At 41.8% G+C, this 18,493-nt stretch overlaps 1 protein-coding gene across 1 annotated transcript; it reads left to right on the forward strand.

Annotated features, from left to right (window-relative positions):
* Nucleotides 1-3,170: 3,170 nt before the first annotated feature.
* On the forward strand, nucleotides 3,171-16,914 carry slc40a1 (solute carrier family 40 member 1). Its single transcript, XM_042336147.1, has 8 exons — nucleotides 3,171-3,810; nucleotides 4,054-4,121; nucleotides 6,253-6,412; nucleotides 8,736-8,851; nucleotides 10,808-10,934; nucleotides 12,154-12,399; nucleotides 12,986-13,654; nucleotides 14,153-16,914. The coding sequence occupies exons 1-8, from the start codon at nucleotides 3,795-3,797 to the stop codon at nucleotides 14,476-14,478; spliced, it is 1,728 nt and encodes a 575-aa protein (XP_042192081.1). The 5' UTR covers nucleotides 3,171-3,794; the 3' UTR covers nucleotides 14,479-16,914.
* The last annotated feature ends 1,579 nt before the right edge of the window (nucleotides 16,915-18,493 follow it).

Here is an 18,493-nt window from a genome sequence, read left to right on the forward strand (position 1 = left end):
TTAAATGACAAGCCCCACGTGGATGTATAGCAATGGCTGACATCTTGCACAGATGTACATCACTGTAAAAAAATACAGTAAATCAAAGGCAGGGGAAAGCACACCATTAAACTGACATTATTTCTTGTTATTTACAGTGTGAGCTGGTAAAGAAGTGTTTCATAATTTTGAGATGCAGGTCAATTGAGATATTGATTCCTCTCTAGGCAATGAGGTGCACAGTTGAGTGAAGTAATGACATTAGATGGTTACGTTGGATTTCAAGAGAAAAATCAATGTTATCTTAGCCTCAAAGACCAGATGACCTTAAAATGTGTGAGCTTTTTGTTTTGAATCTGCTAAAGTATTTCCCACAAAACAAGGGTATTTACTGACTGTGCTAACCGTGATTTGCAGTATTAGGAGAGGAGAGAAGATGCAGATTAATCGATCATTTTCATCCTGTGCCTAAGCAGTGAGTGGCAGACTGTTAACCTTCAAGAGATGCGGTTTCTCACATGTTTAGAGCAGTGAAGTCAGATTCCCCCCCACCCCATCCAATCAATGCCTCCGTCTTTCATCAAGTTGACTATTTGAACCTCCCTCGAGTCCAAATGAATTGATGTAATATTGAACCTCTTCAGTTTGTATTGGTAAAACATGCTGACAGGGCAGTGGGAACTGATATGGTCAAGAAATAAACATGGGAACATTTTAATTTTTCCACCTGCAGCTGTGTCCACCATGTGCGTCAATATTTGCTGTGACATCCACTTTGGACAGCAGTGACAGATTGTCAATCCTCATTCTAGCACTTGGAGCTGTGTTCTTTGCGCTGAATGAACTCACATCGAAATAAGATTAAACTAAGATCAATGCCCTCAATAAGTTACACTTGCTGAATAAGTTCAATAAGTGACAGTATTTATGTCATGAATGACATCTTTAATTTTTTTACACGTAACAATTCACAAAATAATGAATTATTGATAATACAGCACTGCAATCAGCAGAACAATATTAAAGATTCAGTACCACATTTTTGTAACATACATGCAACAGATAATTTGTTAGATTCACCTACAGTATAGATGGCCGGGAGTAATTTATTTCATATTATTTCAATCGGCCGGCCGCGTTTCGCTCCCAAAAAATAAGAACAACGATAACCAACAATAACCCTTGCATTCGACGGAGCGCGCTTTTCGCGTCTCCTCGGCGTCTCAGAGCGCTTCGCGGACACAGACTGTAAAGCGAGCTGACCGCGCACTTAATAATAGTAATAATAATAATCCTTGCATTTGATATAGCGCTTTTCACGTCGGGAGGACGTCCCAAAGCGCTTCACAGAACACACTGTAAAGTGAATTGACTGTATATTTGTGGGCGAACGCGGCAGCCAATTGCGCACAGCAATGTCCCACAAACAGTCGTAGATTGAAAATGACCAATTTCTTATTGTTTTTGGTTTTGGAGGGATTATTATTAGGCTCTGTGTGGAGTAAGGAAACTTGCCCAAGGTTTCGCCCTCTGCCTGGAATTAAACTCAGGTCTCTCACCTGCGGGCGAAAAGCACGACGGATGGGCTTTACGGCACGTTTACGCGAAAGGCTTCGAGACACCCCACTCCCACTCCCCACTCCCCTCTCCCACTCCCCACTCCCCACTCCCCTCTCCCCACTCCCCACTCCCCTCTCTCCCACTCCCCACTCCCCTCTCCCACTCCCCACTCCCCACACCCCACTCCCATTCCCCTCTCCCACTCCCCTCTCCCACTCCCCACTCCCCTCTCCCACTCCCCTCTCCCACTCCCCACTCCCCTCTCCCCACTCCCTCTCCCACTCCCCCACTCCCTCTCCCACTCCCCACTCCCCTCTCCCACTCCCACTCCCCACTCCCACTCCCCACTCCCCTCTCCCCACTCCCACTCCCACTCCCACTCCCACTCCCCTCTCCCACTCCCCACTCCCACTCCCCACTCCCCTCTCCCCTCTCCCACTCCCCTCTCCCACTCCCCACTCCCCACTCCCACTCCCCTCTCCCCACTCCCCTCTCCCCTCTCCCACTCCCCACTCCCCACTCCCCACTCCCTACTCCCTCTCCCACTCCCATTCCCACTCCCCACTCCCACTCCCCTCTCCCACTCCCCTCTCCCTCTCCCACTCCCCTCTCCCACTCCCTCCCCTCTCCCTCTCCCCACTCCACTCCCACTCCCCACTCCCTCTCCCACTCTCCCACTCCCTCTCCCTCTCCCACTCCCTCTCCCACACCCCTCTCCCACTCCCCACTCCCACTCCCCACTCCCCTCTCCCACTCCCAACTCCCACTCCCCTCTCCCACTCCCCACACCCCACTCCCACTCCCCTCTCCCACTCCCCACTCCCCTCTCCCACTCCCACTCCCCACTCCCCTCTCCCACTCCCCTCTCCCACTCCCCACTCCCCTCTCCCCTCTCCCACTCCCCTCTCCCCTCTCCCACTCCCCTCTCCCACTCCCCACTCCCCTCTCCCCCACTCCCCTCTCCCACACCCCTCTCCCACTCCCCACTCCCCTCTCCCACTCCCCTCTCCCACTCCCCACTCCCCTCTCCCACTCCCCACTCCCTCTCCCCCACTCCCCTCTCCCACACCCCTCTCCCACTCCCCACTCCCCTCTCCCACTCCCCACTCCCCTCTCCCACTCCCCTCTCCCACTCCCCTCTCCCCTCTCCCCCTCTCCCACTCCCCTCTCCCACTCCCCTCTCCCCTCTCCCTCTCCCCTCTCCCCTCTCCCACTCCCCACTCCCCTCTCCCCTCTCCCCTCTCCCACTCCCCTCTCCCCTCTCCCCTCTCCCACTCCCCACTCCCCTCTCCCCTCTCCCCCTCTCTCCCTCTCCCTCTCCCCTCTCCCCCTCTCTCTCTCCTCTCCCCCTCTCCCACTCCCCCTCCCCCTCTCCCACTCCCCTCTCCCTCTCCCTCTCCCCTCTCCCACTCCCCTCTCCCCCTCTCCCACTCCCCTCTCCCCCTCTCCCACTCCCCACACCCCTCTCCCACTCCCCACTCCCCTCTCCCTCTCCCACTCCCCTCTCCCCTCTCCCACTCCCCTCTCCCCCTCTCCCACTCCCCTCTCCCCCTCTCCCACTCCCCAAGGCAATATTAACAATTGCAAAGATTGACGTGAGTGCTGTGGGGAAGGAGAAGTGGAAACAGTAGCAACTGATGCAGTTAATTCAGTGTGTGTGTGTGTGTGTGTGTGTGGCTCTGCAGTGACAGGGGGTAGGATTTGGCAAGTCCTGCAGAATTGGTTTCATTTTAAATAGCAGACGATCACGGGGTCGGGCTCTGCCCACCCCTGGAATTACCTTTGAACACCACAAGCCTCACATCTTCCCTCCTCCTCCTCCTCCTCCTCCACCACCACCACCACCACCATCCATCCATCCCACCAAATGATGTGAGCTGCGCTGGTTTAAAGAGCCATGGACGCGTCGGGAAGCCCAGAGCGAAACTTCACCATCGCATTTTAGCGGACAATTCGTTCAGACTTCAGCTACAGTGTTAGCTAAGTCTGGAAAACACCATCCGACCACAGTGCTTGGCATTTTCAGCCACTGTTTCCTTTTTTGGGGTTTTTTTTTCTCTCTCTAATAATATCTAATCATTACCATCGAAGAAAAAGAAACAGAAGAAAAAGAAAAGAAAAAGAAAAGAAAAAAAAAAAACACCTTACAACAAGGACCAGAAGTAAAAATCAGGCGGATCGAAACCCGGACGACGCACACCTGCGCAAAGTAACAAGACCGTACCCCCCACCCCCCACCTTTCTTGACCTACGAGATGGCTGGAATGAGAGGTAATTGGGAGTGAGTTCGCGTGAGTTATTATTTGCACGCCCGCTTCCGTTTCGAACCGTGGACTGGGTAACTTTTCTGGGGCATTATTTTAGCCTCGTTAAAAATATTTGCGATCCGCAAACCGCTCGCCGTGTGTTTCGCCAAATACGTATTTGCCGGTCGGTGCAGGTCTGATGTCTTGTAATTGTTTTCTTCCCCCCCCCACCCCTCCCTCTCTTTCTCTCTCTCTCTCTCTCTGGCAGCCTCTTTCGTGAGAATTAACACCTCCAACAGGTTTCTAATTTACCTGTGTCATGGATTGTCGACCTGGGTAAGTTGGTTTCGCACCTCATAGGTAGGGGACAGCTGTCATTTTGCTTTCTTGCCAACGATAACACTTGCTATTGATGTTCCGCCTTTCGTGACTTATAATGTCGTTTTTTTTTTTTTGGCGTGGTCAGCCGGGTGTCTGACACGTGCGGAAACCCAGCACCGTGCTTAAGAGTATCCAGACCAAGCTGAGAATTTCAATGCATCCCACCTACACACGGAAATCTCAAAGGTAGATTGTCGGAATGGAATGCTCCCCTTCTCCCTGGAGGGACACATCCTGCTTACCTAATTCTGGAAAGTGTTAGGCGCAGGTTGGCAAGAGCGTCGGAGGTCAGAATGTGTGTTGGTCTAACCATTTTATAATATAAGTGAACCTGAAGGTGACTACTTCCCAAGCTGCATTGTTTTTTTGTGGAGCAGACTGTCACCAAATGGTTGAAGCACCCAGAAGTGGCCAGGCCCCTGACTCCACAGGAGGTACCGTACAGGAATTGAGCATTGACTTCATTGGCAAGGATTAATACTGTATATGGGTTTGGTGCGAAAGCAGGAGAGAGGTGAAAATGGTCAGGGGGCTTGTCCTGCATATGAGCTCAAGCAAAAGGTTGCAAACAGTGGACTTTTCGTATTAGTTCCTGATAAAAACAGCGAATGATCTATCAATACAATGTCGGTAGTCTGTAGAGGTGTAGTGAGTGGAAGGTGAAAGGTGGGAAAAATAATGAATTCAGAGGGAAACAGGACTGGACAACTGTGGTGGAACAAAAAGAATATCAGCCAGTGTGTTGATTCGTGGAACTTGTTCACCTGACTAGATATGGCTCCAGTTCTTTTAGGTACACTGACACAGAACTGTTTACTCCCTGTTTTAAGAGAGCTCGACTCCTAGACAATCTGACATTATTGTGAAGTATACACCACGCATCATTGAAATCAAAAATTCCCTAAAGTATTCAAAACCAAAATCTTTCACTGGAAAACAGTATTAATCTTTTAATATTAACTTACAGGAACTTTCTAACTTCAAATAGCAAATTGGTCAATTCAATTACACAGTTTGACCCAAAAGAGAGTTTATCTTATGTTGATAGTAATAACGGATTCTCCCCCCAGATCTGACACAATCACTCACCTCTGATTGTGTACAGCACAGGATCCTCTGTGATTAAAATTCCTACCCTCCACTAAGTTATGCTAGTTGTCATGGGCACATCGTAACTCAAGGCAAGTCACTAGAAGTAAGCTAACTTTCTGCTAATTGCAGGAGTAAGCTCCTGCTGGAACATGTTTTTAAATAACCAAGTGACATTTAAAAACGGCACAGACCCAAGTGCGTGTCTATTTTATCTCACCTTGATATGCGTGACACCACAAGGTAAAGCAAATTGGTAAACAGATTGTTATCCCACTTTGTGTTAAAGTCCAAGGTGTTGAGGAAACAAGAATCTAATCAAAAAGAAGCTTTTCTGCCACTGTCTAGCAGGAGGTGACCCACTAAAAAGAATTCAGCCAGTGTGTTGAAAGTTTAGATTCTTGGCTCTTGCTGGCCTGACCAGATTTGGCTCCAGCTCCTTTAGGTACACTAACACAGAGCTATTTCGTCCATATTCTACGAGAGCTCGACTCCTAGACAGGCTGACATTATACAAATAGTGCCATGGGATTTTTAACATCCACTTGAAGGCAGACGGGACCGGTTTAAAGTCTCATCCAAAAGGCGGATTGTATATTACAATTTGTATATTCAAATGATACTGTAACAATTGTGCACTCATCCAGTACTTGGAATGCGTGAATACCACTTTAGTTTGCAATCACATTAAAAGTTAACAGCATATTTTCTAGGAGAGGCAGTAGCTATTCCACCATTAATATACCCAACAGTTTAGTCATGTTTCAATAAAATGAAGACAAAAACCTTTTGACAAGATATAGGAACAGGAAAAAAAATATTCACCATTAAGTCGTGTTCTTGTTCATTTTTTTCCTCTTTTTAGGCCTATCATTTTAGTCTGCCGTGGTATGAGGAGGATAAGAGGGTAAAACTCTTCCAGGCTGTTCAGTATCAAATGTATTTTAGTAACCTTTAATTTATAAATTGTGCTAAATGGATATTGTGTTTGTTACAGGGAGACAGGATGTGGCACTTTGCTGTGTCTATGTTTCTCATGAAGCTCTATGGCGATAGTCTCCTTCTGACTGCTGTCTATGGGCTGATAGTTGCAGGATCTGTCCTATTGTTGGGAGCTAGCATTGGAGATTGGGTGGACAAAACTGCAAGGCTTAAAGGTATGGTCTACATCGGTTACGTGTAAAACCTCTGTAGTATTCTTTAATTTTGTGCTGTACTTTTGAAAAATTCCACCTCTAGCTTTATTTCTTTGGAATTGTGTATGTCGCTTGTATAATAAAAAGATCAATTTTCTTTTTTCACTCTTTGTCTCGCTCTCTGGAATATTTAAGCAACAAACCATTCATTGCAAAAACACTGTAGGCTGCCTACATTTCGAAAGCTTTGAGTGGTTCACATGACTTAAAGGGCTTGCAGGAGAGTAGTTCAATTAAAATACTATTCAGATAAATGTATCACTTACCATCTAGCACATTCACGAGGGAGAATTATTAGACTATGTTAAAGGAATGGCAAACTCTGGCAGTGAGAAATGTAGAGGGCAAGAATCTTGGAGACATGGAGCAGACTTGGGGGAGATGTTAGAGAAATAGAGTAAGGCTGAGAAGGCCACTTTGATATAAAGATGTTTCAGGAAGTTATGTAGAGTTGGAAACGGGAACATGGACACAGAGAAGATTGGGCAATGTTAAATGGACATGGAGAATGATGGGGTAATCAAAGAAATACTACAGACTAGACCAGTTAGAGTTTACTGTTCTCTTTGAATTTATTTCATGGGTTATGGATGCTATAAAATCAAAAAAGGCAGTCACACCAAGCTTGCGCATTCCATATACCACAATTTGTGACTGCAAGAGAGAAATGGGAATTAGAAAACATCCAATCAACAGGAATTCCCCATTGTGGATTCAATTGTATAGTTCCATTCACTTGTCATTTCATTTCAGCATTAGTTTGTAAATCGTAGAATCTAATTAGTGCAAATATCAGACTATAGGCTCTTTAAAAGCCCTATTCATCAGAATGTTCTTGTGATTCTCTCAATGACAAGCACAACTCCAAACAAGATCCATATTTACATAACATTGTATTTAGCAATACTAAATGTAGCAGCGGATAGATTGAATTTAACAGTTAACACATATCAGTTAACAGACTGTCACTTGGCAGCTTTAACTTTATGAGGGCATGTCTGGAATATTCTGCCTTTTGGTTAAAAACACTGCAGTATATTTTCCTACTTGTGACCTGTGCTAACGCTGATGCTTATTAAGGGATGCACTGTTCAAATCGCACGTTTTATTCATCGGAATTCACTCGCCATATTATATGCTTGAGTCCTGAGAAAGAATGGCTACATAGTGAAATTATTTACTTAAAATGATCATTTCGCTGGCTAAGATCGGACTGGGAGAAAATTACTCTCTGCTATGGAGACAAATTACACCATGCCCTTTGGCCAATGGTTCACAATGCCCTGTTATTTTCTATTAAACATTTTGAGCAGCAGAGGATATAAATTGCGTTAATGGCTGCGCGTCTCGGAAACAAAATTCATACATTGGGGTCTTTTGTCGATTGACTAAATAAAAGCAATGATTTCCCATTCTGACATTTAGATGTTTTTTCCAGCGATCAGTGAAAAATAATATTGTTGGTGCCATTTTATCAAAGGGAAATCACCTCACCCCCAGCTCCTCCAAGGCTCTGCAGTTCAGCAATCCTGAAACTCTGCTCCTGATCTAGTGATCCAATGGCTCAGATCTAAAGTGCACACATGTGGACATTGGCTGAGGACAGCTTTGGGGTTAGCTGTTTATAGGCCCCATGTACTCCCTAATGTGGTCCAATAATGGTTTAACACTCACTGTCTGGCCTCCCAACTGATGAATGGCCACTTAGGAGCTGCTGCTGCGGCCAGGTCACCATATCCAAGGAAAAGCCAGTGACTTTTGTAAAATAGCTGAGGAGAAGAGAGGAGGAAATGGATGATAATCAATCACTGTTCAACACTGCCAAATGCCTTTTGCTTGGCTTAACTCCCAATTGCACCGTATTTCCTAAAGACACAAAGGGAACAAAATCTTTCCATAAATTTATTGTGTGGCACCACTTTCTTAGTACTTACCACTCAAGCAAACAATGTTCTTGCTTTCATTGTGTTTGCCAAAATTTAATTTCTTTCTTGCAAGCAAGAAAATTGTACCATGCGGCTTAGATAATCTAAAGAATCCAATGGCTGTAACTATAAAACAGTGCTTTTCTAAATAAGTACTTGTTATGTTGCGAGATACTTTATATTTGTTACTATGTGCTTACAATCACAAAAATATACTTACACTTAATAATAATAATGCATTTTCTAATTGAAAGCTTTATTTAGAGGTTCACAAAATTTTGAATTTCCAAACGCTTTGTGAACATTTATATTCCTTTCAGTTTACTGACTTTAATTCTTTTCTCTGGTTCCGGAGACAGTTGCTCAGACATCCCTGATTATCCAGAATGTCTCCGTCATCATTTGTGGCGTGAATCTTATGGTAGTTTTCCATTTTGATTGGGAGATTCGCACCATGTACAACGGCTGGCTACTTGTAAGTCTTTATTTCTTAGTCGTTCTTGGTGACCTGTTTCCTCTTTAAAATTTGCAATTGTGCCAATCCCTCATCAGAATAATAACATACAGTGAATGATACCAAACATTTATGCCCATTATTTCATCTTTCTCATCACTTTTCCTCAAACTGCTGCCTCCTGGTTGGGAACAATCCTACAAGGCCAGTAGCCACTTAGCACTTCACCCAAGCACTTCATTTCATGTGTGATCCCACTTGGGAAATGTCTGACCTTAGAGCTGATCCTGATACTTTTCTCCCCAATGTTCCATACACATGAGCTTCTCGTCAAGGGTCACTGGATAGTAATTGTAAGCAGGGACCCTGGCAGATTTTCCCCCTCTTTAGCAAAAGAGGCGCAATTGTACTCCGATGATTACCTTGAGCCAGGTGCGCGATAGAGGGGATAAGGGGGAGATTGCTAAATGCGCAGTCAAAGAGGGTTTTTAGAAGTGTTTTGAAAATGGCGAAAGAGGACATGAGGTGATATTTCCAGAGACAAAGCGGGGGAAAGTGGCAGAAAGCTCGCCAACGATCTTAGATAAGTGTGGGTGGGAAACGTGGAGGAGGCCTGAGTTAGCATAGTGGAGAGAATGGGCAGAGCAGGAGGATCATAGAAAACCTCAGAGTTAATGTGGAGCAAATACGTGAAAGCATTCGGAGGTCAGAACAAAGGTTAATCAGCTTGGGTATAGTGAGCCAGTGGCAATAATGAAATATCAAGCTTTGTAGTTGAAGTTCTTCAAACATATTAGTGTTTGTCTCAGGGACTTCCAGAGTTCCGAAACCCATGATTCTGATCATTAAAATTGTTTCTGATAATAAATGTATAATTTAAAAAAATGTTTTATTGGGTTGAAACAGCTTCAGTAAGACAATTGCCCTGTTTAATAACGAAGTAGATGTCAGTGTGGATTATAATAACTATGATCTGTCTAATGTTCTTGCAAACTAGCAGTCTCTATGATTATTGCACTGGTTTTAGGAATTCTTTTGTGGGTGGTTTTATTGGGTGATTGGTTTATTGCTGCCAGAAGTTTATTGCTTGCAATCAAGAAATCCGTGCTATGAAACTTTCCGTGTAATTTGGACTGTTAAAGACGGCAACAGGTATACAAATATGCCACGTTTATTTCAGTCACAAGTATAAGGGAGTAGCCCAAAAGGCATCATTGCTATGAATCATGAATCATGATACTTTGACACCGGGTTTGATTGTACATGTTGCTGATGATAACCCATAAGGCTGCCTTAAAACCTGTTATCCTTATCACACCTCTGCTCTCAAGCTGGATCTCATACAGGAGAGATTGCCCCGAGCAAAAGAAATAAAGCCCTGTTAACCCCTTAAAACCATTGATAGCAAATGCCAACCATGTGTGGCTAAGTCAGGTAAAGGCCCAGATTGTTAGTTAAATCCTGGAATAAGCAAATACTAAAGCATAAACTTAAAAAGAAGTACTAGAAAAATAAACTAAATTACATCAAAAGAACTCAGAACACAGTCAGGATACTTTGTTCTTTAAATTGAACATGTGGTTCTATTATCTTCTGTGTCCTCCCATGATATAAACAATGAAATAATATAATGGAAACGCTTACATTTAATGTGGTTCATTGTATCCAAATGTCTCAAATGCTTCACACATGAGTTAGTTTGAAGTGTAATGGCTGTTGCTGTGAACGTAAATACAGCAGCTAATCTGCACCACAAGCAGTAAAAGTTACCTGTTGAATTTAATTGAGGGAGGAATAACGGGTCAGGAAAAAAACTGCATTTCCTTAAAATAGTGTCACAGGATCTATAACAAAATATCAGAACAGGCAAAATGGGTCTATTGTTTTGATGTCTCATCTGAGTCCTCTCCATATCAAAGTGCATAGTCTATTTAATTTATCTGAGAATCTAATCCTTTTTTTTGTCACAATTCACAGACTCTTTCCTACATATCAGTCATATCCATGGCCAACATTGCGAATCTGGCAAGCACTGCTATGTCAATCACCATTCAGAGGGATTGGATCGTAGTAATTGCAGGTGGAGATAGCAACGTCCTCTCAGGTAAAGAGAACATACTTTAATATGCATTATTAGACGAATAGCATGCAACCAGGAGCTGAACAGCACTTGTGACCATTCCTGATGAATCTGGGGACATCTGAGAGATAACAAAGCAATAAAAAAGCGCATCAGCACGTAATAACTCATAGATACCAAATAGTAACTATGGTCAACGGAATCTTGTTAGGTATTAGGTATCCAGTGTTGGTTAGGTATTATTATCTAGCATGCTGGCAATTGTTATAACCTTATATGTCTGATTATCTGTTAATAAGTAAAACAAGCTATTGCTACCAATAACGTTTATTGCAGCACCATTTGATGTTTACTTTGCTTTGGGTCTCTCTTGTTTGTAACTTGCATCATTTTGTGAAATATCAATCAATTATTCTGCAAGTCAAGGCCTCAGTCTTTCACAGTAAATTTGCTTAACTGTAATGGTTGTTGACTTTTCCAGGAAAAGAGTAAAATGAATTATTTTGTTGAATCAGTATATTACATGTGTTGTAATGCCTGATTGATCCCTTTAGCAACATTTTTTAGCTATTATTTTTTGTCTTACTCTTTTAAGCTTCACTTGTAAACCTGGATATTAACATTTGCAGCAGCTTGAAATGGAATTATTCCACTACCCAATCAATTCAATTCAATCTGACAGGAGTTATGAGCTAAAATCTAATTATTACTAGTTGCATAGTGCTTCATAAAATACACCCAGGACACACAGTTACCAAAAGGCGATGCTGAAGTATGCATGTTTCCTTGCACTTGCTTGGATGTTCTGGATAAAACACAAAAGCCTCTTCTGAATCTTGAAATCAGAGTCAAATTCTACAAAATCAAATTGTAACTGTTAACACCATACACATGCTGAGCCTAAGTAACAAAGACCATCATGTCAGTTATGAAAAGCTTACTTATTAAAGGCCTTTATACAGGTGAGGCTAATCACGTGCATTATAACGGCATTTTCAGTTCAATCAACCAAAAATATTGTTTCCGTTGTCTCCCTCTATGGATAAGTTGAATCTAACCTCAGTTCTTCAACAAACTGTGAAGAATTAAGGTTAGATTCAGCTGATGGGAAACCACGAATCTTGTTGCACTCACAATTGTTAAGCACATTACTGCATGTTGGTATTAATGTCAGATGTTTTGTACAAGCAGAAACTCTACCCAACCAATATAAATTTTGTGGCCTGTCTTTCTATCCTCACAGTGATGAATGCCACCATTCGCATCATTGATCAGTTGACAAATATTGCGGCTCCGTTGGCAGTTGGCAATATAATGACATTTGGCTCCATTAAGATCGGCTGTGGTTTTATCGCTGGTTGGAATTTGTTCTCGATGTTCATGGAGTATTTTCTGCTGAGGAACATTTACCAAAAAACTCCTGCGCTGGCCATCAAAGGAGGTCAGAAGGCAGAGGAACAGGAGAAGGATTCACTGAACATACAAAGAGGTACTTGGGAAAGCTCAATAACATATCAATGACTAATGACTAGACAAAATTTGCCACACATGAACATCTCGATTCTTGGGTAGTTCATTGCTGCAAACTCTTCATGATTGTATGAGAGAAGGTTTGGAGGGGTGGAAGCTCATATAACTATATAACTAGCGTGGGCTAGTTGTGCCGAATGGTCTGTTTCCATGCGATATTTGGCTAATTTAACGTTGAGTTTCAATTTGATTCCCTTATTATGTCACACAACATTATGAAGCTTACTCGCTTGAATGCTGACAGTGCATATGTACAGAAGTTTTAAAACCTACACTTCTTAACATCTTAATGGAGAAAATGTTAGCGAAGGCAATTAATTATGTACATAGAATGTGAGAAAATTGTGAAATAATAGTAATAGCTAAACACTTTGAGTAGAAACTTCTTTTCTTAAAATAAGTGGGAAATGATGTCCTGGAATTTATAGCATATTACCGCTGGACTGATAATAGGATGCGCAAAAGGCATATTGTAAAAGGTTTGATCACTCCTTCCACCTAAGATGGTTTGAGAGTTACCGATAGTTATTGATGTGTGTTTCCAGATATTGATTTGAGGCAGATCAACACAGGTGAGAAACCAAAACCCACAAATCCGGCTGAAGCTGTCTATCTGATGAGTGAGAAACCCCAAGAAATTGAAAAACATGCAGAAAAAGAGCAGAGTGCCTGTGGCAAAGTTCGGGAGCATTTCCAGACATTCAAGAATGGTTGGAAGGCATATTACAATCAGTCAGTGTTTTTGGCAGGCCTGGCCCTTTCATTCCTCTACATGACTGTCCTTGGATTCGACTGCATTACCAGTGGATATGCCATCACCCAAGGTTTGAAAGAATATGTTGTCAGCATATTGATGGCAGTCTCTGCTATCGCTGGAATTACTGGATCAATTGGCTTCACGTGGGTTTCCCGAAAATGTGGCTTAATTCGCACAGGATTCATTTCTGGTGTCACTCAGTTATCCTGTCTGATTTTGAGTGTAGTTTCTGTCTTCATGCCTGGCAGTCCTTTGGATTTGTCCATCTCACCCTTTGACGGCTTCACCAATAGGTTTTTGGATGGAAATAATTTGACCAAATCTGTCCTCCCGACCACGGCGTCAGCACTCGGATTTGCCAACACAACAGCCACCCAGAGCGATGAGCACAGCTTCAGGCCAGAGTCTTATATCTCAGTGAGCTTGCTCTTTGCTGGAGTCATTGCAGCAAGAATTGGTAAGTTCAGAATCAGCTGAAAGTTTTAACCAGAGAGACATGTGACTCTTATACAGGCAGTTGCATCTTCAAAGAAAGTAATAAGGGGTTGGATTTTGATATGTTCATTCTTGGCAATAATATTTGTTTGAATGTACGATTTAATTTAATACAATTTAAACATAAATTTCAAATGAATGTGCAATGGGTGTCTTTTTGGTAGAGATTAAGTATTTACTCTTGATTGTCATGGTTCAGTGTACTTCATTCATAGTTTCTCTGTTATATAGTTTCGCCCACAAAATATACAGTCAATTCACTTTACAGTATGTTCTGTGATGCACTTTGAGATGTCTGGAAGACGTGATAAGGCGCTATGTCAAATGCAAGGATTATTATTATGGGTGGAATTGTCAACCGTGCATAACCATTAATCTTACAATACCTTTGTTTTAAGTAACATCAAGCTGTTCCACATACACTGGAAAAGCTGCTGATGACTTTTAATGATCTTTTCAGGCCTCTGGGCGTTCGACCTTACCGTGACACAACTCCTTCAAGAAAACGTGGCTGAATCGGAAAGAGGAATCGTTAACGGAGTCCAGAATTCCTTGAATTACCTCCTGGACCTGATGCATTTCATCATGGTGATATTAGCTCCAAATCCAGAAAGCTTTGGGCTTCTTGTACTCATCTCAGTTTCCTTTGTTGCCATGGGTCATGCAATGTATTTCAAGTTTGCTTATAAATCACTGAGAAGTCAGCTGTTTGCATGCACCTCCAAAGAGCTGACATCCCAGACCCCAAATCCCCAAACACCCGATTGTGAGGCAGTTAGCACCTGAGTAGCAATTAAAGAGATACTATCCCTCCTTATGTTTTGCATTTTATAACCATTAGTCTTGCATAGTCGCAATACCTACTGTTTAAGTAGCTTGTAGCCATCCCTTGTAGGATACATGATGGAGGTCTTCAAGTACTGCATTTACTTTAGTGCTTGTAGATTTATTTTCTGTTACATAGTGTGCTAAGCAATGATTTGCAAATACAGCTCATGAAAATGCCTTTATAATGCATGTTTCATACCTTCGTAGAGTCCTTTTGTAGACTCAGTGGTGTTCAACCTACTGTGAGACGTGCCATTACAAGTGCTCAGGTCTACTGTGGATGATTCTGGCCAGCAATGTTCCAACGCAACTAAATCTGACAAATTAAAGTCTTTGTTGTTGCAGAATTGGATATCGACCAAGTTGGAATATACAGCGTATTAAACCAAAGGGTTAAAGTTGCAGTTATTTTAGGCTGAGCATTTGCATATCTGTATTGTGCCACTAGAAAAATAAAGCTTTAACGTAGATCTTGATAGGACTTACTGCTACAATAGCTTCTCTGTTTTGCTTTCGACATTTAGTATTCTTTTGGTAGATTTTGAAGCATAAAAATCTCTGGACAGAGTTCTGTAGTTTTGGATCCAGCTGTAATTTGCCTTCTTATCTAAGGTGTAATTGGCAAGCAGACAGAGTCATGAAACTTAGCTTATTCCTAGCAATGGAGAGTGACTTAACAACCAGCCTCAACAATTGGCTGGAAACAGCACCGTTGTTTTTTAGGGGGATTCTTATTCTTTGGAATATTGCACAAAATGTTCTTGCCATAAACCACTTACTAACAGTCTGCCCCTTTTCCATCTCAGTTGACCAGACTGACTGTCAGAAGATTGCAGTCTCTAAATCATAGGCGATTCTCATAACATCAAGAAATCCTGCAGTGACAGATTAACACATCGTGTTATTTACTGATTCTGTAAGAAAGCAAAAGGCACTGGTCCCAAAAGCAGACAGGCAATTTGTGAACCAGATTGTGCAAACCTTCAAAATGCTGCAGTATATTAAGTGGATGTGGTATTGGTTTAGCTCAGTGGTGGCCAACGTTTATGGTCGGCCAATAAAATAAATGTTCTTGATTAAATGCTTCTTGATTTATGACATAAAATTCAATCAAGAAAGGCCTGGAAACGCATTGATTAATTGAACCCGGACCTACTCTAAACTAATGCGAATTTCGGGGTGGGATTGCTTCTTGACGATCCCATGGGCCGATTCTAGCCCTCGGGCCAAGGGTTGGCACCACTGGTTTAGCTTTTAAGTTTGGTTTTAAAATAATATTAAAAGGGATACAGTCTCTTTAACATCTATTCTATGCTATGAAACAGTACCTTTAATAGCATTTTTACATACTCGCTACTTCTTGGTGCTAATTTCATTACAAGGAAGTGTTTGGTAAACTGCCAGTAACATACTTCAAAGCAAAGTGGGGTTTTATATGTGATAACCTGTTCAAAACAATCGAAGGGAGACCGGTTTTTCCCAACCAAATTCTTTTTGATACCAAAATTGAAGGAGGTGCTTTAATAAATTTGTGATATTATAGGCAGGCGGGAAATTACTTGTGTCTTTTCTTGAACATTGCAGGGAAATGTGTACCTTAGGAAACAGTTGATGTGTTAAAGCTAAATTTAAATAGAAAAATGTGTTTAAAATCAATTTGTTACATTGTCTTATCTCTTGTTGGAATAAGGTGGATTCCCAAACATTCAAAAGGGATCTTTGCAAAAAAATGATAAACTGTTCTTGATAATCATGCTTCTTGACAATATCGCCTCAAAACAGTTGCCATAAATATGATTTTTTTAATATAAATGAGTACAGCGATACTGTGATTACTTACCCAGTGAACATTCGGGAAGCGCAAATATTTTACATGAGATATTCTTATTTCTCTAGTATCTGTCATAGTGGAACTTGAATGCGCTAGTGTCTAAGTTTGATCCCAGAATGTTAACCGAGTATTATAGCACATACGGTCCGAAATTAGCCAATTTCAAATCAGATAATATCGTATTTTGCGGTGAGCTCAATTGAAAGCCAACTTGGTATAATAACATGTTATGATTTGATTTTGCACAAAACATTGCAGAAACAAAGTGAATATCTAAATTTCCCGATTTGCATTAACAATTTTTTTTGGGCCAGCGTGTGTTTTTGTTTTGACAAGGTTCTGCATCGTGATTCAATTCGAAATTCAATTTCTAGATGAACCAAAGAGATGTATCAGCCAATGTTTTGAAATTGATTTTATCTTTTGCGACATTGTATTAATTTTAATGCCCCTGATACAGACTGAAAATTTTTAACAAAATGTTGTTGTGTGACGGTTGAACACTCCAAAGCTACGGTTCCTGAAATTACAAGCACTGTGGAAATAAATTGTTGCTAAAATAACATGCGTTGATTGTGGCAATGTCTTTCTGTTTGTTTTACTGAAACACCGCGAGCCATTCAAACTGCCTTCACCCTTACGAATTCTCTCCTTCTACCTCCGCGCTCTTTCCCCCTCCCTATTTGTTTTTAAATTCAGCCTAAAAATTTACCTTTTCGACAATGCCTTTGGTCACCTCCTCTCACCCCTTTCTCTTTTGCTCAGAGTCCCACATCGTCATTGGTAAAGTGCTCTGAGATGTTATCTTATATGAAGGGTACCTCATAAATGGACATTGTTGTGTTGGTGCAAAAACATGGTCATTTCATATCAGTCATTCCTTCCTTCGATATTACTGCACCATATGGATACTGACACTTGCATGAAGATTCTTCTGTAAGGCCTAGTTTCTGATCACTGAGATAATTGGGCCACAATGTCATATTTAAAAGAGAAGTAGATTTAGTTTAATTGTTATGTCATTTTAAATGATATGCGGGAAGATCTACTGCTATTTCACCGCTGTCTTTCAGTCCTGCCGTGCTCCTGTGCTATATATTTTTAATGCTGCAGTTTAGATGCAGTTATTTTGAGGGTATAACGCTCTGAATATCAGTTTAACACACTTACAATGGGAAATTCCTTTCATTAAAATGAAGTAAATGTAATGCAATAAAGAGCATCCACTCCCCTGGGGTAAAACCACTTATTTGGTGTCACAAACTGAAATAGTTTTCCAAAAACCTCTATCTCATTCCTAATATTTTTTTGCGCTGTTTCTGATATAATTGTATCATTTCTGCCCACATTTTGTACAATAGTTACTGCTTCTCTTTATATATATATATATGTAAACACTTCTGGTCATCTCAGGGAGGTTCCTTTCAGTATCCTATATTCAGTCACTATCATTTGCCTGTCTGAACTGAATTGTAGAGAGTGTTGTGCCGAGACTAGATCCCTACTTCCAGAGGTAACATTCTGACCCAATGTTCATTCTGAGTACAATTTTTGAAATCATGTAAATAAACTAGAAAGTGCCAACAACAGATACTGGTGCAGGTGCCCAAACAACAAATATTGATTCCCTTTCATTGCAAATATCAAAAAGTCACCGATGATCCGAATCTATCCGAAAGAGTAAAGTAACCCTACACACTGGGGAGAAGCTGACAATTCACTCACATCCTCTGATCACTGCATTCACAAAAACAAATCAACACACAGTCAGGATCCTGCTAACCAGGGCACAAAGCTTATTTTTTTAATAGTTATTAAAGGGTTGGCTCCACAAGGGCTACAATGGCCCTTTACGTCTATTGCAACAACCAGAAACTTTAAATTAAAAAAAACAGAGCTGAGCACCATTAATAACCATAAGAGTTAGGAGACTTGTCCCAGAATTTGAACCCGACTTATAATAATACAATATAATAATCCTTGCATTTGATATAGCACTTTTCACGCCTTCTTGATGTCTCAAAGCGCTTCACAGAATATGCTGTAAAGTGAATTGACTGTATATTTGTGGGCAAAACGCGGCAGCCAATTGCACACAGCAGCGTCCCACAAATAGTCGTGGATTGAAAATGACCAATTTAT

Source organism: Callorhinchus milii, unplaced genomic scaffold, assembly GCF_018977255.1.
Source record: "Callorhinchus milii isolate IMCB2004 unplaced genomic scaffold, IMCB_Cmil_1.0 Scaffold6, whole genome shotgun sequence".
Lineage (NCBI taxonomy): Eukaryota > Metazoa > Chordata > Chondrichthyes > Chimaeriformes > Callorhinchidae > Callorhinchus > Callorhinchus milii.

Bases quoted from the DNA above. Each gene is read 5' to 3' on its own strand.
- slc40a1 (XM_042336147.1), top strand. The intron at 10,935-12,153 runs GTAAAGAGAACA...CTATCCTCACAG, and splicing joins AGATAGCAACGTCCTCTCAG to TGATGAATGCCACCATTCGC. The intron at 13,655-14,152 runs GTAAGTTCAGAA...TGATCTTTTCAG, and splicing joins AGTCATTGCAGCAAGAATTG to GCCTCTGGGCGTTCGACCTT.